Genomic DNA, 27,427 nt, shown 5'->3' on the forward strand with positions numbered 1-27,427 from the left:
TATATATATATATATATATATATATATATATATATATATATATATATATATATATATATATAAATAATAATAATAATTCTTTGCATTTATATAGCGCTTTTCTCACTACTCAAAGCGCTCAGCAATTGCAGGTTAAGGGCCTTGCTGAAGGGCCCAACAGAGCAGAGTCCCTATTGGTATTTACGGGATTCGAACCGGCAACCTTCCGATTGCCAGGGCATATCCCTAGCCTCAGAGCCACCACTCCGTCCTATATACGAGGTGTGATCCAAAAGTTCCCGGAATGCATTTATTCTGCAGCCAGAAGGGTTTGGTTATATCAATTGCCGCTAGATAGCAGTTCAAGTTGTCCTTGAGAGCTGTTATCACGCGTTATAACGTCAGCGCAGTTGTTTTTCAAGTCGCAGTTCTCGTTTAAACTTCGGTTGTGTCTGTGAAGGGTTGTTCGTGAAAATGAGTGATTTGAAAGAGCAAAGAGTGTACGTTAAATTCTGTTTTAAACTGGGAAAAATAGCAAAAGAAAGCCATGAAATGTTGCAACAAGCATTCTACAGGGATGTTCTAAGGCGTTTGCGAAATCGAATTCGCCGAACACGTCCTCAGATGTGGGCTGACAAGTCATTTCTTTTGCATCACGACAATGCACCAGCTCACACATCTCTGATTGTGCGCAAATTTTTGGCTTCTACAAAGTTTACTGCTATTCCCCACCCTCCATACTCCCCTGATTTAGCACCTTCTGTTTTTTTTTTTATTTCCTAAGATGAAGATGAAGCTCAAGGGACGCAGATTTCAGACGGTGGAGTAGATCCAAGCGGTAACAACCGACGTCTTCAACATGCTGACAAAAAACGACTTCCAGAGGTGCTTCGAAAGGTTGAAATCTCGCTGGGATTGGTGTATCAACTCAGCGGGTGACTATTTTGAAGAAACTATTCACCATTAATTGTTATTTGGTGTGTATGCTTTTAAATAAATGCATTCCAGGAACCTCTTGATCACACCTCGTATACACACACAGAATATATATTGTAAAGGATGGCATGCGTGGGCTGGCGTCCCTGCCAGGACTGACTCCATTCCTTTAACTTGCTTGGAGGCCAATACAACAGAGAGACTGGGAGAGGAGGTTCCATATCAAGGCTGTATGCTTCCCCTGACCCACTAGAGGCCAGCATCCCTGGGCTTCGGTACCGATTCGGACACCCGTAGGGAATGCTGGGAAAATGTGGTCCTGTGGGACAGCCTGTGGGGACAGGGAAGGTGTTGCCCACAGGCGAAGAAATTGAAATAAAACATTTATTTGCTTTATTAGTGTGCCTCCTGTGTTTGTCTGTGTCAGGTCAGGTGCCAATATAGCACCTTTTGTTACAATATATATATATATAGTCACACACGCGCGTATGGGAGGCAGTCTAAGGGCTTAACTGATGGTAGGATGCAGAGTCAGGGGTTGATGAACTGCACTAATGCCTTTTTTCCCTCTACAGACCACCAGAAAGGGAAGCCCAACTAGAGCTCCACCCACTTCCATTACCAGGCCACGCCTCCCTACAGACCTCACTTCTGGCTAAGGACCTGCCTCTTCCTGCCCTGCACCTATAAGGCCTGAGCACTCCACTCTCCAATTTAGCCACTGTCTGACTCCGTCCTTTACGACTACTCTATTCACATTCAATTGATTTACTGCGTTGTTGAAATACACGGGGTGGATCCCCCAAACCTTTCAATTTGTTTTTTGTCTTCTTTATATATATATATATATATATATATATATATATATATATATATATATATATATATATATATATATATATATACACACACACACACAAACATATTTTGCCATATTTTTCTATGATCTTTTCTTCTACTGGTATAATTCTACTTTAATAAATTGCAAATTGCTTCTAAATTTCTATATACTGCCTTTATATCTACAGTAATTGAAGTAATAAAGTAAACCGAGGGCCCCCCTTATGGGGAGATGGCCACTCTCTTTCTCACAGCTGGGTTAAGGAAATCGAGGGAAGAAAAGAAATGGATTTCATGGTGAAAGCAAACACGTCATTGGTTAGTAAGCAGCTTTAACCAAGGTGTGCCAGGGATACCCGTGTGTTCTTCATACCAGACCATGTGGAGTTCTGTGGAGAAACTGGCAGTGTAGGCATCACTCGTACATATATGTGTGTGTGTGTGAGTGTGTGTGAAGTTTAGGGTCTGAGAGTGGGCCAATCCAATAACAGATAATAAAGCAGACAACCCTCTTTGACAAAAAAAGACCGGGGTAAACTGGCAGGAGGAAAGAGGACAGAGGACTTCCTGTCTGGCTGATTACGGCTAGGGGGCCTGGCAGGAGGCAACTGATGGGGCAGCACATTTCCACATCGTTCCCCTTTTTGCCTTTTAATATTACTGTAGATTATAATTTATTTTACATTCTAAACTTATTTCATTCCAGCCGCAATGAGCAAGTTATGAACAGCAGCTTCTGCTACTTATGTACGACCCAAACAGTTACTTACAGCCAATGAGCATGACGCAGATGGAGAAGATCTTCTCTGAATTGGTGTTGGGCGAGACGTTTCCAAAGCCCACGCTGGTCAGGCTGCTAAAAGTGAAGTACAAGGCAGTCACATACTTGTCTTGAATGGAGGGTCCAGAGGCGGGGTCCGTGTCATTGTACTGTTTGCCAAGCTGTTCGCCCAGGGAGTCCAACCAGCCAATGCGGGGAAAGGAAGAGGAGCGCTCCACATTGCCAATGGCGTACCAAATGCACGCCAACCAGTGAGCGATAAGAGCAAACGTGCACATGAGAAGGAACAGGACAGCAGCACCATACTCCGAGTAACGGTCCAGCTTCCGTGCCACACGCACTAATCGCAGCAGTCGAGCAGTCTTCAGGAGACCAATCAATGTGGTGGTCTGTCAAGAGAAAAAAAAAAAAGAACGTGAAGAGCATTGTTTTTTTTGGGCATCAGTGAGGAGAAATGTTTTTTGTTTGTTGTAGACATTTAGGAAATAGAAATTTGAGTCAAACACAGGTAGCCCACAGATCATAAAGTACACGCGACATGACCTTTAAGACACACCGGACTGTTGTGAATTATGATGATTTTTTTTTCCACGTTCCAAATTATGATCTATAATGTTCTAAACTATGGGTCATGATGAGTCTTTAAATGGGACACGTGGAGTTGTGCATTACAATCGAAATGAATGAGAAAAGGTGCAAAACGCAAACTGGGAAGCCTTGTGATGGGTCACCGCTTGTATGCCTGAAACAAACCCCCCCCCCCCATCCCTCGTTGGCTAGGTTCATTGGCGACTGTCCAAGGGCGAAGAGACAACATTCTGTGGCGATTCTCTAAGGGTGAAGGACAGTTTTCAGGGCAATGACATGATGATTGGTTGCCGTCCCGTAGCGATGATGGCTCACGAAAACGTGCAATTGGCAAAATTGGGTTACGAGAAAAAATATTTTAAGAACCTACTGCCCTGATTGTATTTGCTTGGAGTTGTAATTTTAAATTTGTTTTGCAATGTAACAAAAGAGACGAGAAGAAAAAGGTTTGGGTATGCACCCGTATATTGATAGGAAACGACTAGCAATGAATCGAGTAATCATAGAAGACTGAGTCCCAAACGACTAACTGAGGGAAAGAAAGGTGTGGAGATTTATAGTAGCTGTGCAGGAAGAGGCGGGTCCATGCAGGGGGTGGCGGAAGTGAGGTCAGTAAAAGGGTGAGGACTGGACAGGAGGGCGGAAGTTGGTGTTGGTTTAATTGGGTTACCCATCTGTTGATCTGTAGAAGCGGGAGATGAGAGCTTATTGCACTTCATGAACCCTCGAGCTGACATCTTACCGTCAGTTAAGCCCTTTGACTGCCTTCTATGCGCACGTGTGTGACAGCAGTCATACCTCAGCCTTTAAGAATAACAAAGATACAAAATTGGGAGTTTAAACGTATTCTTATTAACATAGGCAAATAAATACATTTTGTCAGGGCGCCATTTTGTTTGTTTTAGACCTAGTGCTAAGTCCCGTCTCGGTCATTTAAGTAGGTCAAGTTCTAAGTCCTGTCTCAGTCATTTAAGTAAGCTGAGTGCTAAGTCCCGTCTTGGTCATTTAAGTTAGAACTCAGCTAAGTCCCGTCTTGGTCATTTAAGTATGCCAAGTTCTAAGTCCCGTCTCGGTTATTTAAGTATGCTGAGTTCTAAGTCCCGTCTCGGTTATTTAAGTAAGCCAAGTTCTAAGTCCCGTCTTGGTCATTTAAGTAAGCCGAGTTCTAAGTCCCATCTTGGTCATTTAAGTATGCCGAGTTCTAAGTCCCGCCTTGGTCATTTAAGTAAGCTGAGTGCCAAGTCCCATCTTGGTCATTTAAGTTAGCTGAGTACTAAGTCCTATCTCAGACATTTAAGTAGGCCAAGTGCTAAGTCCTGTCTTGGTCATTTAAGTAAGCCGAGTTCTAAGTCCCATCTCGGTCATTTAAGTAAGCTGAGTGCCAAGTCCTGTCTCAGTCATTTAAGTAAGCCGAGTTCTAAGTCCTGTCTTGGTCATTTAAGTAAGCTGAGTACTAAGTCCTGTCTCGGTCATTTAAGTAAGCCGAGTGCTAAGTCCCATCTTGGTTATTTAAGTAAGCCGAGTGCTAAGTCCCATCTTGGTTATTTAAGTAAGCCGAGTGCTAAGTCCCATCTTGGTTATTTAAGTAAGCCGAGTGCTAAGTCCCATCTTGGTTATTTAAGTAAGCTGAGTGCCAAGTCCTGTCTCAGTCATTTAAGTAAGCCGAGTGCGAAGTCTCATCTTGGTCATTTAAGTATGCCGAGTTCTAAGTCCCGTCTTGGTCATTTAAGTAAGCTGAGTGCCAAGTCCCGTCTTGGTCATTTAAGTTAGCTGAGTGCTAAGTCCCATCTTGGTTATTTAAGTAAGCCGAGTGCTAAGTCCCATCTTGGTTATTTAAGTAAGCCGAGTTCTAAGTCCCATCTTGGTTATTTAAGTAAGCCGAGTGCTAAGTCCTGTCTTGGTCATTTAAGTAAGCCGAGTTCTAAGTCCCATCTTGGTCATTTAAGTAAGCCGAGTGTTAAGTCCCATCTTGGTCATTTAAGTAAGCTGAGTGCCAAGTCCTGTCTCAGTCATTTAAGTAAGCCGAGTTCTAAGTCCCGTCTTGGTCATTTAAGTAAGCTGAGTACTAAGTCCCGTCTCGGTCATTTAAGTAAGCCGAGTGCTAAGTCCCATCTTGGTTATTTAAGTAAGCCGAGTGCTAAGTCCTGTCTTGGTCATTTAAGTAAGCCGAGTTCTAAGTCCCATCTTGGTCATTTAAGTAAGCTGAATGCCAAGTCCTGTCTCAGTCATTTAAGTAAGCCGAGTTCTAAGTCCTGTCTTGGTCATTTAAGTAAGCTGAATGCCAAGTCCTGTCTCAGTCATTTAAGTAAGCCGAGTTCTAAGTCCTGTCTTGGTCATTTAAGTAAGCTGAGTGCCAAGTCCTGTCTCAGTCATTTAAGTAAGTCGAGTGCGAAGTCTCATCTTGGTCATTTAAGTATGCCGAGTTCTAAGTCCTGTCTTGGTCATTTAAGTAAGCTGAGTACTAAGTCCCGTCTCGGTCATGTAAGTAAGCCGAGTGCTAAGTCCCGTCTCGGTCATTTAAGTATGCCGAGTTCTAAGTCCCGCCTTGGTCATTTAAGTAAGCTGAGTGCCAAGTCCCATCTTGGTCATTTAAGTTAGCTGAGTTCTAAGTCCCGTCTCGGTTATTTAAGTAAGCCGAGTTCTAAGTCCCGTCTTGGTCATTTAAGTAAGCTGATTGCTAAGTCCTATCTCAGACATTTAAGTAGGCCAAGTGCTAAGTCCTGTCTTGGTCATTTAAGTAAGCCGAGTTCTAAGTCCCATCTTGGTCATTTAAGTAAGCTGAGTGCCAAGTCCTGTCTCAGTCATTTAAGTAAGCCGAGTTCTAAGTCCTGTCTTGGTCATTTAAGTAAGCTGAGTACTAAGTCCTGTCTCGGTCATTTAAGTAAGCCGAGTGCTAAGTCCCATCTTGGTTATTTAAGTAAGCCGAGTGCTAAGTCCCATCTTGGTTATTTAAGTAAGCCGAGTGCTAAGTCCCATCTTGGTTATTTAAGTAAGCTGAGTACTAAGTCCTGTCTTGGTCATTTAAGTAAGCTGAGTGCCAAGTCCTGTCTCAGTCATTTAAGTAAGCCGAGTGCGAAGTCTCATCTTGGTCATTTAAGTATGCCGAGTTCTAAGTCCCGTCTTGGTCATTTAAGTAAGTTGAGTGCTAAGTCCTATCTCAGACATTTAAGTAGGCCAAGTGCCAAGTCCCGTCTTGGTCATTTAAGTAGGCCGAGTGCTAAGTTCCATCTCGGTTTTGAACTGTTTTGCTTCTGACTCTCATTTTATCCCATGTCTCATGGTTGCCTGTTTGGATTCCCAGATCTAAATTAAATTGCCCTCGATGACGATTCTCGTTATACGTTTATTTTCCCAGTCACTTTCCCTTATTTTTCTCACAATAATCTCTGGGGACACTGTCCCATTACAATCAACATGATGACACTTTTTCACCAATTGCTGAGCTGTGTGGTAACTTGGCCGAACTGCTCATGAGCCACAATAAAGGAGCCTGAACAAACATTAAGTTCCAAAACTGAAGTACGCCGTTGTTCTCCTCAGTAAAAGACACATGAAAGCCCACTTGGAGTTTCCATAAATGCATCTAAAGGACTCTCAGACCGTGAGATACAAGATTCTCTGGTCTGATGGAACCAAGGTTAGTGTCATGTTTGGAGGAGGCCAGGTACCACTCGTCACCTGTGTAACGCCATTCCAACGGTGAAGTTGGTGGGGTTAACATCAAGCTGTAGGATTTGGGGACTGGGGGGCTAGACAGGATTAAGGGAACACTGAATGGAGTGAAGTACAGACATCTTCTTAATGAAAATCTGCCCCAGGGTTCTCTGCACCTCTCAATGTCCAGCAGGACAATGACAACAGACGAGTAACTTCGGGACAACTCTGTAAATGTCATTGAGCGGCCCCCCAGCCTGAGCCCGGACTTGAACCTACTAGAACATCTCTAGAGAGACCTCAAAGTAGTTATCATCCACCGAGGGTCTCCATCCAAACCAACAGAACATGAGAGGATCTGCAGTGAAGAGTGGCAGAAAATCGACAAACCCACATCAGAAGCCAGAAGACCCCAAGCTGGAATCGCTGGCAGAGGGTCTTCAAATAAGTACGGAGGGAAGGGTCTGAAAACTTGTGTCAATGGGATATTTCATTTATTTTCGTTTTCAATACATTTGCAAACATTTCTAAAATCCTGTTTTCACTTTGTGATTCTGGGGTGTTGACTGTTGCTTGATGTGGGGGGGCGGGGGGCAGAATTGAAATGATTTTAGCATCAAGGCCACAACACAATAAAATGTAACAAAATCAAGGGGTCTCAATACTTTGTGAAGGCCCTGCAAATTCCATATTATTGTCTGAAGTTAAATTTGTGATGCCCACTTCAGTCAGACGAAGGAACGTTGAAAACCAATCACTTCAGATACAAACTCATTAAAATCGCCAGACTCGGCCTTATTTAAGTCAAATCTGTGACAATATTCTCACACAGATGGCTGCCAGTAACTAATTCAATCAAAAGGTCAAAATGTGCATTTACTGGTGAATGAAGAAATGCTTACAGTAATTGACATTTCAGTCAAGAAGAGGAGGGGACACGTTAGGAAGCATTTCCGGTGACATACGAGCTGTATGTATAATAAGACCCTGAAGGTCCTCTCTTACTTAGGCTGCTAATGAGAACGACGAGTACAGGAGCCGAGAACACACAGCATACATTTGGTTTATTAAATAAGAACAACTTGATCTGCAACGTGTCACGCGGGCTTTATAACATTATCATTACAATATTACATTAGTCGCTACCAGATGCAGAGTCAAACGGTCAGGCCCCCATTCTCGACATCCACTTGAACTTTGGATACCTTGTACGTCATATCACTTGACGGCACTGCCATATAGACAACACGGACCTGGAGATGGAGCTGGCAGCCCAATGGCTTCATGGAGCTTGAACCCTGAACAAAGTCGTCATGATCTCACTGATCGTGTAAGGGATGGCAGAAATGAGTGAGTGCTAGAGTACATGGGACCAGGCCTTATGGCTGACGTTCAAGGCAGGTCCTTACCTTGGGACTTCTGAAATGAAATCATTGAACCTTTATTGGTGGGTTAGCAAAGTTGGTGGTATTCGTTATGGTGTTACAGCTGTAAATATAACCAATCAGATTAACATCACCGCCATCTTAAATGTAACAACAGTACCTGATAATATGATATACATTACACAGTAAATAAGAAAATGAAATGCAATATTACATACAATAAAACAGCAATTATGACACATTCTGTAAATATACAATGCAATCCTTTACAAGTAAATCAAAAACAGTTAAGGACACTGTGCGTAAAATTGACACTGAGAAGACTCAGTGTGTAATTCTGGCTCATGTCCCTTCTGTATTGTTTTGCACTGTGCATTTTATTACTTTGTGATGCACTTCATGCTTGATATTACTATTGGAGAAATTACATTTCCACTTTGGGATCAATAAAGTTAATCCATTGTTTTATGTCCTGTATGTATCTTGTATAGTGCCTTTTACTCTCTCTCTATCTCACTACCTAATCTAATAAAGTCTCATTATCTATCAAACTATCAATACACTGCACAGCTTGCTCTATTGTGTCTTTCTCCATATAACAATCTTCTGCCTGGCCTGCTTTAGTACCTTCCATATCTGACTCTCTATATTTATTTTATGTAGTGTCTCTCCATTATCTATCTAGCTATCTATTATATAGTGCCTTTCCTATATATCTATCTAGCTATCTGTTATATAGTGCCTGTCCTATCTATCTATCTATTATATATGTCTTTCCTATCTATCTATCTAGCTATCTATTATATAGTGCCTTTTATATCTATCTATCTAGCTAACTATTATATAGTGCCTCTCCTATATATCTATCTAGCTATCTATTATATAGCACCTTTCATATATATCTATCTAGCTATTATATAGTTCCTTTCCTATCAATCTATCTAGCTTATCTATTATATAGTGTCTTGCTATCTATCTATCTATCTATCTATCTATCTATCTATCTATCTATCTATCTATCTATCTATCTATCTATCTATCTATCTATCTATCTATCTATCTATCTATCTATCTATCTAGCTTATCTATTTAGCTCTCTATTATATAGTGTCTTTCCTATCTATCTAGCTATCTATTATAGTGTCTTGCCTATCTCTCTATCTAGCTTATCTATCTAGCTATCTATTATATAGTGCCTTTCATATCTATCTATCTAGCTATCTATTATAGTGTCTTTCCTATCTATCTATCTAGCTTATCTAGCTAGCTAACTATCATATAGTGCCTTTCCTATCTATCTATTATATAGTACCTTTCATATCTCTATATCTATCTATCATATAGGTCTCATCTTATGTTGTATCTCCCCCTTATCAGTCTATCTGTCTATTTATTCTGTACAGTGTTTTTCTACTATCATAGGTACCAGTGCAGAGGTGGGCATACTGGCGTCCTAGCAGAATTGGACCAAAGAACAACACCTGGCCAGTAGGCCAGTGTGATGGATGGACAGGGGGAGATAAACTGCCAGGACTACATGATCCTCCGATACTCCATGAACCTCACCTTATGCCTTCCTCTTTTCCTCTTTCGTTAGCATCCTTCTCCCAATATACTCAGCATCTCTCCTCTGCACATGTCCAATTTAACGCAATCTCGCCTCTCTGACTTTGTCTCCCAACTGTCCAACTCGAGCTGACCCTCTAATGTCCTCATTTCTAATCCTGTCCATCCTCGTCACACCCAATGCACATCTTAGCATCTTTAACTCTGCCACCTCCAGCTCTGTCTCCTGCTTTCTGGTCAGTGCCACCGTCTCCAACCCATATAACATAGCTGGTCTCACTACCATCCTGTAGACCTTCCCTTTCACTCTTGCTGATGCCCATCTGTCACAAATCACTCCTGACACTCTTCTCCACCCACTCCACCCTGCCTGCACTCTCTTCTTCACCTCTCTTCTATGACTATGACTTCTATGACATGCAGGTGGAACGGGCAAAACTTTACAGGGCAATGGTGACAGTCTCATGGTGTGGGGTTTGTTTTCTTGGCACACTAGCATCATTTGAATGCCACAGAGTACCAAAGCCTTGTTACGGACCATGTGTATCCCATTATGGATGCTGTGTACTCTTTTTCAAATGGATAATACGCCTTACCAAAAAGCAAGCAAAAACTCAAGTTAATCCCACCAGAATGACAATGACTTCAGTTTACTCCAGTGGTCTCCAATGTCTTAATCCAGCAGATCACTCCAAGATGAGGTGGAACAGGAGCTTCACAGCAGACCCAAAAAGATAAGCAGGAACTACGTGATGCTATCATGTCAGTATGAACCCAAATCCTTAAGGAATCTGTCCTACAAATTGATGAATCAATCCCTCAGAGCACTTTGGCAGTTTGGAGGACAAAAGGATACTAGATTCATCGTGTGGTATAGTGGGTCCACGACTCCGAAAGAATGGCCGGGTTTTAAATAATCTATTTGGCCATGTCAGTATCCGGTGGGCGCGCTCGTGCAGCTGCGGGGGAGTTGATGAGGTAATAGGGGTGACATGAACCTGCACATGAGGGTGCGGTCTTTCCCAATTGCTTCATCGGTTTCCTGCAATGCATGATTGAGATGCTGCATCCACAGAGCCATTTAAATACGGGCCAGCACAGAAACGGGGGGGGGGGGAATGGAAGAGAAAAGAGACAGCATTGCTGCAAAGAGAGAGAACAAGCCAGCCAGCTGAAAAGAGAGAGGTCAGGGGTCCCGTGTCAGAGTGAGGGATCGGCAGTCGAGGGATGGATCGTACCCACTGATCATGCTGAGGAGTGGGTCTGATCGAGGTGGCGTCCTCTCCTGGAATCTGAGGGACGACTGCGTGTGCGAGAAGAAGGGCGAGAGGACAACCGACCCCAAGTGGTCTGGCAGACGCCGACAGAGTCAGCCAAGACAGGGGGTTGGTAGTGAGAGGACCACGGCTCCTGAAGTCTCTCCAGTTGAGCGAGCCATGAGTGAGTTGTAGAGACTGGGAAAGAGTGGGGCTCGGCTCGTTTGGCCCAATGACTCTTGCTGGTGTTTTTTATTCTCGTTATAGCCTGGCTATATTTCATGGATCATTTATTTAATTATTTATCTTTGAAGCACTGCACTTTGGACACTGTTTAGTTGTGGTTTGTTTTCATAAAAGCACTTGCACATTATCCACCTTCCACTTGCTCCATGTGTGATTTGTCCTTATCTGCCAGCTCATTCGGTTACGATACTGATGGTATTGGGCTCGAGAAGCTCCCAAAAGAGAAGAGGGAGCATGGAACAGGACCTGCATCTTCACACATGGGTCACGGAATATATGATCCAGGTTTTGAAATCACCATGTGAATGATAAACACTGACACAAACATTTAAGACTAGAGCTAAGGTTGACAAGCGGGGCAAGAAATTGCACAAAAATGGATGTGGTATCTACCGGGTGCAAATGAGATGGACTGGTGCTTTCTCTAGTTAATAACGTCATATATTTAATGTTCGGGATATGACGCAGGCCCAACTAAAGTTCAGCCAGATGTCTGGTAGAAAGGCAAGGTCATGGCCATTTTGTGACTATAAAATGATAACAACGCTCAATTATTTCCCCACCCCACCCCACCAATCTCCCCTTTGAGACGAGATCACACAAGCTTACCTCCTCAGAGCCGGACCTGAAAATGAGCAGATCAAATGGGATGGCCGCCACCATGTCGATTAGGAACCAGCCTTTGAAATAATGCACAGCGATGCGGCCGGGATGACTGACCACCTCGTCGTTGCTGTTGACGTAGGTGGTGCGGAAGTTAATGAGGATATCAATAATGAACATGATGTCCACGATCAGGTCCACCACTGTGAGTGGGTTGCATGAATAGCCACAGTCCATACGTTTGACTTCTTCCTGGTCATTAAGCAAGAAGGCTGCCGAGTAAGGCGTAAAGATGGCTGTGTAGATCACCAGCAGTAGTATTAGCCAGTCCCACACTGCCTTGAATGGACTGTAGTGTAGAATTGTCCACTTGTGGATGCGAGGAGCCTGTAGTTTATACTCCGGGAGCACATCAGCACCAAGTGACAAAACCTGCAGGGAGACAAAAAGAAGGAGATGATTTGTACAGAGCATTCTTGGCCAATTCATTGTACAGGTAAGATAGTAACTCCTGCTTCGGCTCTTCAGCCTGTCACACCTCCACCGGTGCCGTTAGGTAAGCTGCAGGGTCATCAGCTGGAAACCGCCGTTCACGGATGTTTTGCCCCCCTAGACCACTACATCTCCCGGGGGTTAGCCAGTGGCATCCTGGGGACGTCTCCCCGCCACCCCCTGCAGCTGCCTTCACTGGGGTGTTAACCCCCCAACCAACGTCTTTCCTCCGAGGCCAAAAGCCCGTAGGACCCTTTCTCCGCTTCCACACCCAATGCCTTTATGGCATCCTTTCAAACCCGCCACTCCCACACCATGTAACAATTAGACTGTCACTTTCTATATCGGGTGGAAATCAGGAGCTAGTTCTACCCAAAAGCAACATGACTACCCAACCAAAAAATTAAAGATATTGACCATTTATTTGGGATATTCCGTTTCAATTACCTGGTATGGAATTTAGAAGAGTCTCCGACAGTGAGTAAAAAGATGATTTGGAACGGCCTGTTCTTATTAAAAATTCTAACATATCTTGCATACTCCCCCTTCCAGGCCCACTACTGTGTGTAATGCAGGCAGATGGAAGACATAACACGTGGTGGCAGCGGTGGGATTCTCTAGCAGCGATAAGGGATAAAGAGTCAAGCACAACAGACAGGTGAGTCGGAAATCAATGACAGAACCCGAGTAACTCAAGCCTGTACGGACTATGGAATGATGGGACTTTTAATGCATCGATCATTTACTGATTATTTTGGTTGCTTTGAAAAATTTACTGTATATATTCACGTATAAGGTTGGGTCTTGAAACCCAAAAAATTGATCATAATATCAGACCCCAACTTATACGCCCGTTCAAAAATGCAAGTTAAATTTATTTTTTTTTTTTTACATCTTCTTGCCTCCTCCAATCCCGCATCAATTTCTCAGACACATCGAATTTTGTTGCAGCAGCGTGGTCACCAATTTCTTTCGCTACTTCAACAATGTTTAATTGAAAACCAGCTTCATATTTTCTTCTGATCGAATGCTCCATCGTAGATAAGGGATGCTCTTACGATAATTGTGTATGAGGGTGTGAGATACAAAAAACACAAATCAGTGCAAACGTCGCTTCGGAATAGTTCGGGTCTTACCGTGTGGTCACGTAGGCACGATACATAGAAAATAAAGTCAGTGTACTCTGTGGTTACTCTCTCAGGTGGGCTAACGGTAGCATATTGTAATCTCTTGGACTAATAGCGTGAGTTTTCCGCATTTGACTTACATGACCGACATTATAAAATACCAGAAATTATACGATAAAATCAACTCCCGACTTATCCGCGGGAGAATTTAAACGCGAGTATATACGGTATATTCTTTGACTGTCTTTGTGGCTTTTACAAAGGTTCAAGTGGTGTTTCACTTTACAGCGTTCGGTCCAGGGTCCACACTACAGACCTCAGCTTTCAGATTTGCATGGATCAGGCTAAAAATGTAACCCTCCTATGTGAACTGAAAGCTTATGGTGGGGTGGCTATGTAGTAACTCGTATCTGGGGTCTTTTGTGGACTGGAGTGGGTGCGAGATATTTTTAAAAATAGTGTGGCTAAGATATCGCGAGTGCGGGTTTAATGGAGGGAAGAGGAGTGGTCAGGAGCAGGCACTGATACAGCGCATTGCCTCACCCACCACATGACAAACCTGAGTGCAGCCGTGCAACAGGTGACACCTCAGCACCACACCAGTTCAGATGGAGAGGAACCAATGTGAGGGTTTTTTTTTATGGTGGCTGGAGTGCCAATTCTGCCACCAACCCCCAGGTTTTTCCTTGCAGGTTGGAGGGCCTACATGTAGGGATGGATGCAGATTAACGTCATACCCAGGATGGAGCAATTGACAGGTTAAGGGTCTTGCTCAAGGGCCCAACGAAGCAGAGTGTGTGTGTGTGTGTGCCCTGCGGTGGGCTGGCGCCCTGCCCGGGGTTTGTTTCCTGCCTTGTTGGCTGGGATTGGCTCCAGCAGACCCCTGTGACCCTGTAGTTAGGATATAGTGGGTTGGATAATGGATGGATGGATGGGATGTTTATTGACAATAACATATTTAGTCACGTTTATGTTTCGCATAAGCTATTAAATTCAACAGAATTAAGTGTTTTGTTCCTGATTTTCTTTTGTATTCAATGTCTGGTGCCATCACGTTGCAGTGTCCAACAGTAGTCAGCAAGCATTGACGGATTCCATTTGCCCTGGTATTGTTTCTCCATCGTAGCAATGTCCTGGTGAAACCTTTCACCGTGTTCGTCACTGACAGCACCAAGATTTGCGGGGAAGAAGTCCAAGTGTGAGTGGAGGAAATGAATCTTGAGTGACACGTTGCACTTTATTGTCTTGTATGCTTTGAGAAGTTTGTCTACCACCTGAATGGAGTTTGGGGCTCTGTAATTGCCCAGAAAATCGTCATCAACGTCTTTGAAGGCTTTCCAGGTGATTTTTTCCGGCCCAACTAACAGATCTTCAAACCGCTTGTCACTCGTAACATGTCTGATCTGGGGGCCGACAAAAATGCCCTCTTTGATCTTGGCATCAGTTATTCTTGGGAACATCTGTCTTAAATAACGAAAACCTTCGCCTTCCTTGTTCAGTGCTTTCACGAAATTCTTCATGAGTCCCAGTTTTATGTGAAGAGGAGGCAAAAATATCTTTGCCAGGTCGACAAGCGATTCACGTGCCAAATTTTTCTGTCCTGGAACTAACTTTTTACGGAGTGGCCAGTTCTGTCGAGAATAGTGCGACTCTTTGGCACGGCTGTCCCATTCACAGATGAAACAACAGTACTTTGTATAGCTGAGCTGCAGTCCTAGTAACAGAGCAACGACTTGAAGATCTCCAAAGATATTCCAGTTGTACCTGCTATACTGGACGTGCTTCAGCAACAGTTCCATATTCTCATACGTTTCTTTCATGTGTGCTGCATAGCCAACAGGTACTGAAGGATAAACGTTGCCATTGTGTAGAAGAACAGCTTTCAGGCTTAAAATTGACGAATCAATGAAGAGACGCCACTCGTCCGGGTTGTGATCACAACCCAAGGCCGAGAAAAATTCTACAATGTCACAACAGAAACAGAGACTGTCGACTTGTGCAAAAAATTTGGTTATATCATGATGTCGGCCTGGAAACACAGAAAGTTTCGTATCTGGTGACAGCAAACACCATTCCTGCAGTCTCGAACCCAGCAGTCTCTGACCAAACCATTCAATTCGGACTGTGTTATCAGATGTGGATCGCTTGATGTGCACGGGTCAATGTCACTGTCAGTACCCTGCATTGCAATTTCTTCATCTGGTTCATCTGAGGTCCAATCCTCTGGTGGTTTCAGAATTGGAAGATTGTCGTCATGTGACACGGGTCTCATTGCCGAAAACAGATTAAGATTTCAATTGACTTCTTGTTTTTGGCAGAGAAGCCAGACACATTAGTCAAACAGAAGTAACAGTCCGTCACACGGTCTTTCTGTTCTCGCCATATCATCGGAACAGCAAACGGCATTGTCTTTCGAGTGCCTCTGAGCCAGGCTCTCATGTCACACAGCACATGTGTGGCGCCCATTCCTTGTCTTGATCGCCAGTTTTGTAGCCGAAATATGATGATAAGAGCAGTCATCCAACGTCTCTGAGGCACAAGTGTATATTCGCCACAGCTATAGCAGAATGTATGGCGGCTGTTATGACATTGACGAGACATATCGCCCGACACCAAAACGTCTAGAGCATCAAGCTTATTTACTGTTATAGTGCTACAGATACTATACTTTACTATACTGATACTCTACATACACACTGACTATGCGTCAAGCTCGTTCAGACCTGCCCAGGATGTCAACTTCCACAACCTGCCCTGATTCCATGCCAGGACATACCCAGGCTGCACAAACCGTTGTTGATAAGTCACTTACAGGAGCGAAAATGTTTGGATACAAATATAAGAAAAAATCAGGACAAAACTGAAACGGCACGTGACGGGTAAATTTTGATGTGATATTTGTGATCAGCACCCAAAAATCTATAAGAGACACCCAATGGTGTTCAAGAAGCAAAAACTTTGTTGTGCAGTGCTCTTTTAGGGCGGATGTTGACTTTTGTCAACAGGAAGGGTTGAGGGCGGTAATGAACTGTCAGTGATGACAAAACCCGCCATTACGTTTTAGTTTGACTCTCTTTGCTAGAAGGAATGTGAGCTTGGTGGGTCTGATCGAGATTCCCTGTGCTCGTGCGAGTAGTGAAGAGCAAACAACAGCAAAAAATGGTACGGTCATCTGGCGAGAGATCAAAGCGAAAACACTCAGTTGGATGACATTTTACACATTGTCACTGAACTGGACTCTGACTTATTGGACTGCCATTTTGATGCAAATGATCTGGAGATCGAGATCAAAAACTCAGCTAATCGGTCCCCAGCTGATCGTGGTGTTGAACACGTTCGTGTAGCTGATGCACCTATGGCAATGTTTGCCCAGGTGGACCGTCACTTACAATGACAAGAGGTGCAAACCAGATTGCACTGCGACCGTGACCACCACAGCCGCCAAAGCCTCCTGCCACGCTAAGACAACATGGCATCCAGCCTGCTGCTCATTCCTGCCAGCCGTCACGCTGCCTGTGAGTGGCTCGAGGTGCAAGAAATGGCAAACTGGTCACCACAGCACACAGCAACAGACATTTGATGTTGATTTACATGTGAAACTATTACTCTGGGGTGGCACGATGGTGCAGTGGTAGCGCTGCTGCCTCACAGTTAGGAGACCTGGGTCGCTTCCCGGGTCCCGAGTTTGCATGTTCTCCCTGTGTCTGCGTGGATTTCCTCCCACAGTCCAAAGACATGCAGGTTAGGTGCATTGGCGATTCTAAATTGTCACCCTGTGTGCGTGTGTGCCCTGTGGTGGGCTGGCGCCCTGCCCCAGGGTTTCTTCCTGCCTTGTGCCCTGTATTGGTTGGGATTGGCTACCGCAGACCCCCGTGACCCTGTGTTAGGATACAGCGGGATGGACAATGACTGACTGACTATTCAGCCCTCAAAGAGTTAAAGTGCACACTTTCATTTAAAGGGACTTGCAAACATTTTGGTCACACAACACTTTATCTACATGGCCCACCCATTTCAGGGCACCATAATGTTAGACACACAGCAATGGCAGGTCTGTTAAAGCTGTCATATTTAGGATTTTTGTTGTGTATCATTTTTGAGGAATTAAAGACACAATTAAGGGTCCCGAATGTTAAAAAGGGCGGCACGGTGGCGCAGTGGGTAGCGCTGCTGCCTCGCAGTTGGGAGACCTGGGGACCTGGGTTCGCTATCCCGGGTCCTCCCTGCGTGGAGTTTGCATGTTCTCCCCGTGTCTGCGTGGGTTTCCTCCCACAGTCCAAAGACATGCAGGTTAGGTGGATTGGCGATTCTAAATTGGCCCTAGTGTGTGTTTGGTGTGTGGGTGTGTTTGTGTGTGTCCTGCGGTGGGTTGGCACCCTGCCCGGGATTGGTTCCTGCCTTGTGCCCTGTGTTGGCTCCAGCAGACCCCCGTGACCCTGTGTTCGGATTCAGCAGGTTGGAAAATGGATGGATGGATGGATGAATGTTAAAAAGCAAATCAAACAGAAAGCAGGCAGAAGCAGGATGGTCCATTAGCAGTAACTAAGAGAGCAGGTGGAACGACAACCACGGAGGCCCTCCATGACACCCACATTTAAACCACTTGAGTCTTTGAGACAAAGGAACAGAAGAACAAGGCCAAGAAAACAACACACATCAGCCACACAAAGAGGGCGGTGAAATTCTTCGACGCAAGCCCCGAAGAGGCCGCACAGAAGGAGAAGGCCGAGTCTCTGAAAAATCGCTACTCACATCATCCTCTTTGGTGGTCATCTGAATGGCGGCGGTGCCATTGTCCAACAGCTGACCTTTCGGGTCCAGAGAAATGTCTGCCATTCCTACTCTCCACATTTTTTTTTTTAAAGTTTATACATAAGATTGTAATAATAAAAAGAAAATAAAATAGAAAAAAAAAAAAAGTTCACGTGGGCCGTCAGATACAAAGACGGATGAGATAAAGAAAGGCAGTGAGTCAAGGAAACAGATAAACATCAGAGTGTTACTGCTATCGACCACAAAACTAAGCGATTCAAAGGAAGGGGGTGGGGGGGGTTCAGGGTGCCCCCCTCTTAAACCTTGCCATGTGTGTGTGTGTTTGAATACCCCAAAAGCATTCAGTTTGCACCCCCCCCCCCAAGATTTCTCAGTTGTGACAGCTGCTGACTCCGGCCTCCCCAACTTTTACAAGTCTGACTGCACGACAAGTGCGAGCTGCAAGAAAGGCGGCGCCTGCTGCCACTTCCCCTGTGTGTGCGAGTGTGTGTGTGTGTGTGCGCGCGCACTGCTCACACACATCCATTACAGTTACTTTCACTCCAAATGAAACCATAAACGACTAACGACACACAGACAGACAAAAAGAAAAATAAACAAGAAAATATAGAAAGAATACTTGGAAATGGGGATGGGTAGCAGTAGAGTTGGGTGCTGGGCACTGTGTTTGTGCCCATCTGGTCGTGTCTTTGTGGGAAGAAGCTAAATCAGATAGCACCTTCTCTGCTAATTGACAGTATAATGTTGCGTGGCTCTCTGTGAGCTGTACAGATTAAAGCAGCGGTGGGCAACGCCGGTCCTGGAGGGCCGCAGTGGCTGCAGGTTTTCGTTCCAACCCAACTGCTTGTTTAGAAACCAATCCTTGCCAGTCTCAGACTTTATTTCGTTTTATGGCTTGTTAGTCTGCAATGTTAGGTTCATATATCGTACATTTTTTTCCTTTCCAAGGATATCATCCAAATGATTTGAAGCCTCAAATGGATCATTTTCAGTCCGTCACAGTGTTTGATTAAACCAAATGGTGCATGAAGAACAAACACAGGTGAAAATACAGTTGTGGCCAAAAGTTCTGAGAATGACCCAAGTGTTGGTTCTCACAAAGTTTGCTGCTTCTTTGTTTTTAGATCTTTGTGTCAGATGTTTCTCTGGTATACTGAAATAGAATTACAAACAGTTTATAAGTTTAAAAGGCTTTTACTGACCATGACATGAAGTTTATGTAAAGAGTCAATAGTTGCAGTGTTGGCCCTTCTTTCTTCTTCAAGACCTCTGCAATTCATCCTGGCATGCTGGCAATCAACTTCTGGGCCCAATCCTGATCGAAGGCAGCCCATTCTTGTATAATCAGAATTTGGGGGTTTTTGTTTGTCACCCCGCCTCTTGAGGATTGACCACAAGTTCTCATTGGGGAGTTTCCTGGCCATGGACCCCAAATTTCAATGTTTTGTTCCCCGAGCCACTTAGTTCTCACTTTTGCCTTATGGCCCGGTGCTCCATCACGCTGGATTGTGCATTGTTGGTCACCAGACTATTCTTGGACGGTTGGGAGAAGTTGCTCTCAGAAGATGTTTTGGTCCCATTCTTTATTCGTGGCTGTGTTCTTAGGCCAAATTGTGAGTGAGCCCACCACCTTGGCTGACATGAATGTTCTCAGGATGCTTTGCTGTTGGCGTGACACATGACTGATGGTAGCGCTCTTCACCTTTTCTTCTCAAACAATCGGAAAGGGGATTCATCTGAGAAGATGACTTGACCCCAACAGTCCTCATCAGTCCAATCCCTGTACCTTTTGCAGAATCTCAGTCTGGCCCTGATGTTTTTCTTGGCTTCTTTACTGCCCTTCTTGACATGCACCAGGCCATCCTCCAAAAGTCTTCACCTCACTCACACCTGTCTGCTGCCATTCCTGAACAAGCTCTGCCCTGGTGGTGACTACAGCTGAATCAACTTTAGGAAACGCTTCTGGTGATTGCTGGACTTTCTTGAGCGCCCTGAAGCCTTCTTCCCCTCTCCATTCTAACTCAATCAGCATGACAGAGTGATCTCCAGCCTTATCCTCACTGACACTCTCATTTGTTAACAAGAGGATCACGGAGATGATGTCAGCAGGTCCTTTTGGTGGCAAGGCTGAAATGTGGAAATGGGTTTTTGGGGATTAAGTTCATTTTCATGGCAAAGAGGGACTTTGCAATTAATTGCAATTCATCTGACTGCTCTTCATCACATTCTGGACTCGATGCAAATTGCCATCATAAGAACGGAGGCAGCAAACTTTGTGAAAATTCATATTTGTGTCATTCTCCAAACTTTTGGCCACGACTATAGAAACAGGTTAGGCCGGCGCTTGAGGACGCTTCTGCTTTGCAAGCAGTGTATGTATCTACTTGCATACGTACTTTAAGTAAATCTGGAGGATTCCACCAGGTGGCAGTGTGAGAAATCATCACAGTGAGAAAACAACGTCTGGTTTCGCTGTGTTGTGAGATGCGGGAAGAAAGAAGTTAAAGACAAAAAGACGGCACAGAGGACGGAATGTGAGACCTTTAAATGTATCGTGTCATTACGATGGGGAATATGCGGCGCTTGTATTGCCCACATGAGAAATGGATGAAGAAAAGCACCACAAAGACATTTGCATGTCAGCATTTAAGTCTGATGATTTGCGTCACCATTCATCAGACATGGAAGGACACCCATTGACGCTGTCGGAGCTGCAATGTGGCTTGGCATCACACCAAGTTATCTTGTGACGGGTGAATCCCCACTTCTTTTCACGGACATTTTCCTCTTTACACGGACGTATCTGTCTCGAATCTCCTTCCATTTTGTCTCACACCCTTCCACCTTTGCTTTCAAAGAGCTAGTGATTTGAGGGTAGCTGTTCAGGTGTCACAACAGCTGGGATCAAATCACCATGTATAAACAGGGGCCTCATGTATAAACGGTGCGTACTCACAAAAATGTTGTGTAAGAACGTTTCCAAATTCAAATCGCGATGTATAAAACCTAAACTTGCCGTGAAGCCACGCACATTTCCATGGTAGCTCATACCCTGGCGTACGCAAGTTCTCTGCCTGGTTTTGCAGATTGGCGGCACCCAGCGTCAAAGTAGTGCTCCTGTTCCTGTGTGGTTATCCTTTCTTTTTTAGATCCACATCCCAGACGCGGCTTTATAAATACACTGAAATTAACCGCATATTGTTTATTAGTTTAAGGCATCTGATTGTAATTAACCTGTAACAATATAATGGTCCACAGAATAGTCATAGTATTCCAAATACCATAACTGCTTTAGCGTTGGTACTCTCACTGCACCTTCTTCTTCTTCTTCTTTCAGCTGCTCCCGTTAGGTGTTGCCACATCGGATCATCTTTTTCCATATTACTCTCACTGCACCACTCGGAGTATTTATTTCACTGTATCTGAGTGGGGAATCACAGCAGCAGCTGATCAGAAAGAGAATTATCGGTATACGGCATCAAGTACACGCTGCCTCAGCCATGCTGTCTATTGAACTGCTCTCATATGACAAACGCTTCAGAGCCTTTCCTGTATGGACCTCGCGGTTCACAAACAGTTTCATCCTAAGAACTCTAGACACACTCAATCAGTCCATCAAGTGCTCCTTGTAGAACTGTTTGTACCTATAATTACAATCACCTCACTGTAAACTTGCGATACAGTTATAATATTGCACATCCTGAGCCACTTTTTAAAGCGCGTATTTACATATGATGACGATATCATTTTTAAGATGAAATGCAGCAAAATATGTTTATTATATTATACAGACAAAACTTTAACTGCACGGTGCTGCAGCGCTAGCGAGGAGCTGGCGCTCCGTTCACGGATTGTTCCTGCCTCATGCTGTATTCTTGCTGGTGCTGACACGACACTGGAAGGAAAGATGGATAGAATAATTAAACACGTACTACGAAGATATTTCGATGTTCCTTTAAAGCTTACAGATGGCTTCACGTCTATTAAAGAGCTGATTGCGTGGCGATTGGGTATTTGGAGAAAGAAAAGTAAGGACAGGAATTGGAGGTTAGTACGATTGAAAAAGACAGTACTGCTACAATAAATTATTTCATCGACGGTCGCACATGGTGCAGCAAGCATCTTGCGTGAGACATGAACAATCACTGTGCCACCGTGTTCCCATGTTTAATAACATGCTTTAACTCCTATCATCATGAAAATGATATCACGTATACTTTTCAGTATTTTAATTATTCAGAGAGCTGTAATATTACGAATGTAATGGATTCTGTGTCCTGTCAGAAGAAGCACGTAGTGATTCACACACATAGAGCACATAGAAGATCAAATACAGAACAAAGCATTTAATGTGCTACTTAGTAAACTAGTAAATTAAACAATTTAGGATGAAGTTCATGATGTTCTACTTTAATGACAAAATAAACTACGTGATTAAAGTGGAAATTTCGAGATTAAAGTTGACATTTCGTGCTTTTTTCCCACTGTGTGCCTATTTTTTTTTGTCTGTACCCTAATAAGCTTTCATATGACACTCAGACGGTCCGCTACAAGTCGCCTTTTCACAGCGATTTTGATATCTGACAACTTCTTTTTTATTTCGGGCACTGTGTGACTTTGTGAACTTGAGCTTTCGAGTTTCTCCGACACGCTATGTCACTCGATCAACTTCCTTTTGTTGCTTATACCACTGTTTAAACCAACAAATAGTACATTTTTCCTTTGCCTCCATTTGGTATTCGCTGAAATTCTTCTATTTTCCCTCTTGCTTTTGCCATTGTCTTGTCACAGAAGGCTGAGCTTAAGGGCTATTTATATTGATTTGCATATTCAAAGAGGCGTAATTCTGGGAGGAGTTGGGGCGGGACAGCAGGCGCGTGCACAAGCGTTACTTTTCACACTGACCAGGATTTATGGAGCAGAAGAACGTGGAAGTTGGCGTTCGCACAGATTTATGCATCTGGATATTTTTGTGCGTAAGCACATTTCCGCTTTTATGCTTACGCCATGTTATAGTGTGAGTTCTACGCACTGCGTTATACATGAGGCCCCAGCTCTTTGAAAGTTTATGTGGAAATGTGTGAGACAAAATGGAAGGAGATTCAAGACGTGATGGATAAATGATGGCTGACAGGAGATGATTGAAAGCTAAATATGGTTTTGTTATGACTGGGTGTTCCAGAACACATAAATACCAAAAGCACTTCCAAAAATGCCCACTAGAGGGGGAAATCCCATCAAAAAACCCAGCTAGACACAAAAAGGGCCATGTACAATCTTGATAAAATAAATGATTTATTCTTTACAAAAATGCTGTTGCTTCATGGAGCACAAAGGCAAGAGGATTTGTCCCAAAACAAGAAGTCAAGGTGGGTTGGCACCCTGCTCGGGATTGGTTCCTGCCTTGTGCCCTGTGTTGGCTGGGATTGGCTCCAGCAGACCCCCGTGACCCTGTGTTCGGATTCAGCGGGTTGGAAAATGGATGGATGGGTGGACAAGAAGTCAATCCAGTACCAAAGTCCCAATGCAGAAAGCCAAAAACAAAGTCAAAAAACACAGCATGAAGTCCAAATCCAAAAATCACAATAAACATAGAAGATCGCAGTAACTCACCACTCCCTAGCTCCTTGAAATGAACCTCCAAGAACTGCGGGTGACCCTGCAGGGATTGCCAGGTGGCTCCACCTCTTGGGGGACCACCCACAAAACACACGGGAAGATAACACGGGCAATGAAAATACAGCAGAGGGTTGACCAGAGTAACATGAACAGAAATAAATGGCCCAACAAGGAGCAAAAAGGACATAAAACAAGGACTTGAACTTGAGCCAGGGGAGGAACTACTTCTTCTTCTTTCGGCTGCTCCCATTAGGGGTCGCCACAGCGGATCATCTTGTCCGCATATTGATTTGGCAAAATTTTACACCGGATGCCCTTCCTGACGTAACAATCCCCATTTATCTGGGCTTGGGACCGGCACGAAGAAACACACTGGTTTGTGCATCCCCAACAGCTGAAATATAACAGGCTTACAATAAAGTATGAAAAGGCTGGGACGTGCCCTAGGGGGATTACTGTAGAGGCTGATGTGTATGGGGACATCGATGTATGGGACGTAGCATCCTCATGTGATTTGTGCCATAATCACTGTAATGTAATTTTTAAAAATCAATACAATAAAAATTACAAAGAAAGCACAGACTTCTAATAATACAGAAGAGACAGAGAAGGGGATTGCAGGCAGGACTGAGAGCTCAACCCTTCTCCATTCTGTCATATTTACCGTTGTATTAAAATCAGGCAAACCCAGCCGCCAAACTGCTATTTGAACTTCCGTTAGAATTACAGCCATGGAGGGAACATCTAAAACAACAACTAAGAGTGCCGCACCCAGAACCACCTCTCATTTTAGTTATTTCACCCCTCTCCGGTTGAGCCATTGTCTCTCCAGCTCACAACATCTCCGTCCAAATCCTTCAAATCATCACCACATGGTGCCGACTCCTGGAATCAATCACTGCAGACAGCCAGCGTCGGCTTTCTTAAAGAGATCATTCCAGAAGGTCACTGCAGATGTTAGCGCACTGTCCATCACAGCACAGTGATGCCAAGGCACTGGCAGGGTGGCGGGGCAGTTCAAGGCAGGCCAGGCCAACTCAGAGCCTCTCAACAGCAGGCTTTAAGACATATCACATGACAAAAGTGACAAAAGAGCTCAGATTAAATAACTTTAATTAAGAACAATACCAAAGCTCCACTGCGGTGGGTTGGCACCCTGCCCGGGTTTGGTTCCTGCCTTGTGCCCTGTGTTGGCTGGGATTGGCTCCAGCAGACCCCCGTGACCCTGTGTTCGAATTCAGCGGGTTGGATAATGGATGGACCAAAGCTCCAGAGTTCTGGGTTCAAATAGGTGAACCTACAGTAGTCACCGTCTGTGGGAAGTCAGCAGTTACTCTCCACTCCTGTGTTGGTGTGTGTCAGTTGAAAACCACTTCAAAGTGACATGGAGAGTTAAGTGGGCCGGCGGGTCTAAATTGACCTGATGTGAGGAAATGTTGGTGGAGGCCTACGTTAACCACCACGCCACATACTTGGGACAAAATGTGATCACCGCACCACATAAACACACAAGAAACATGGATGTGCTCTTCAACGTTTAACATGTAAAACTCTGTACTGCACTCTGTATGTACACGACGATGGGGACCCTCTAAACCTAACATGCTGTATATACTACATATACCAGACAGACAGACAAATAGAAAAGACACTATAATATAGATAGATAGATAGATAGATAGATAGATAGATAGATAGATAGATAGATAGATAGATAGATAGATAGATAGATAGATAGATAGATAGATAGATAGATAGATAGATAGATAGATAGAACGCCCAGGGCCATTACCCGGCCACGCTGGATGGAAGGACCGGGGGAGAGAGCATGTACAAGGCATTACCTTCCCCAGGACACTAGAGGTCAGCCCTCCTGGGTGGCTGTAGTACCAGGGATTCCCTCAGGGCACGCTGGGAATTGGAGTTTGATTCAGTCCTTTTGGGTTCACTGGGGGCTGCTAGGGGGAGCTACTGAGACGGCAGAGCCCTGCTAAGTGGAGCTGTCACCTCACCTGAGAGTGATTCCGGAACCTTACTAACGAGCCACCTGGAGTACTCTCAGGTGCAGCATAAAAGGAGCCAATCACCTTTATTCAGAGCCAGAATCAGGAGAAAGTGGACAAAGCTTGAGGGAGGAGCGAAGGCGAAGGCGGAGACGGTGGTGCATTGGTGCTTGTTTTGTACTGTGCTGGAGTGGTGGGAAACGAGGGAAAAACATTTCCCAGAATTAATAAACGTGTGTTGTGTGCTGGACTTTTGCTCTGCGTCTGTCATGTTGGGTGTTTGGGGAGCTGTACATCCCTGGGTTTTCACAATAGATAGATCTTTATTTGTTACAACAGGGAAATTTAGCTTTTAACAGAAGCTCAAGAAATGTATTACTATTAATATTATTATTGAATATTATAACAAATGACAAGAGCAACCACCCCCTCAATTACACACCACAATTACTGAAAGAAAAAAACTTCTGCCTTGGCTAATGAGAAGGCAGCAGTCGCTACAGTGAGGCACTATAAAGACGTTTTGCCATAGGTCTGGAGGAGCCCCCATAACTTTCCTTCTCACACCTCCGTCTGGTAATCCGTTGGCTGAAAGTTCTCAGTGCAGGAGTGTCCGAAAGAGGATGTGGAGTATCGATCGTAATGGCCTTTGGTTTTGTCTTCTCCGCCGCCACCTCCAGTGGGTCCAAGAAGCACACCATAACCCGGCAGCCTTCTTAAACAGCTTGATGACTCGGTAAGCCTTTTGATGTGATGTTACTAGCCCAGCACATCAGAAAAATATTTTCATGCAATATGTCCACGTTATCCATATACGCTCTGTATATCTTTTAGATGGAGTCAGCATCTCTGTGGAGTTCGCACCTTCTCCTCATACCCACAAAAGCTTTCTTCCCACAGCCTAAGGAAAAAGTGCTTGGTTTAATTGTTCCCTTTAAACCAGTCTGGCGTGAGTGTGTGCAGGAATGAAACCCATGGTGGTCTGGCACTCCATCCAGATAGGCCCCTTGTAACACCACACATGCTTCATTCTTCCTGAACACGGCGTCACACATATGCCTCTGGGACACACTCTCAGGGTGTTGTTCCACTCTGAACCAGAAGGCGGCGCTGTTACCTAATGCCTTTTCTCTTCTTTCCTCTACAGAAAGAATGACCGATGGTTCTTTCATCTCTGACGTCACTTCCAATTTCCACCACCCCCCCGAACCCGCCCCTTCCGGTTTGCAGACGCCATTTTGAAGCCTGTCTGAACATGACGACTGTTTCTTGTTAACTGATTTATCTTTTTTTTTTTGTCCATCCCGATATACGGGGGGTCACCACGGTGCCCCCAACTCTTTCTGAAGTGTTCTTCTGTCTTATTACACCTGGATAGCTGTAAGCAAATGCGGTGCTGGCAGGCAAAGCGTCCGGCTTAGGGATTTGAACCTGCAGCCTTCCGGCTTCCCTTCTGATGCCAACAGGCCAGACAGGTTACATATGGGATGACAATAAAATCAGTTCTCAATAAAATCAGACTATAAAAAAATAAAATTAAATACCTAAATAAAATGAACTGTCTGTGAAAGCTGGCGAT

General features: G+C 44.3%; 1 protein-coding gene across 1 annotated transcript in view; it reads right to left on the reverse strand.

Moving 5' to 3' along the window:
- kcnh2b (potassium voltage-gated channel, subfamily H (eag-related), member 2b) overlaps positions 1-27,427 on the reverse strand; it is a 596,487-nt gene that overhangs the window by 45,310 nt on the left and 523,750 nt on the right. Inside the window, exons 6-7 of the mRNA XM_051928961.1 lie at positions 11,841-12,266; positions 2,526-2,925 (exon numbers count right to left, since the gene is read on the reverse strand). Of these exons, the coding sequence (XP_051784921.1) occupies positions 2,526-2,925; positions 11,841-12,266 (826 nt within the window). The remainder of the gene's footprint in view (positions 1-2,525; positions 2,926-11,840; positions 12,267-27,427) is intronic.

This window comes from Erpetoichthys calabaricus, chromosome 6, assembly GCF_900747795.2.
Source record: "Erpetoichthys calabaricus chromosome 6, fErpCal1.3, whole genome shotgun sequence".
NCBI lineage: Eukaryota > Metazoa > Chordata > Cladistia > Polypteriformes > Polypteridae > Erpetoichthys > Erpetoichthys calabaricus.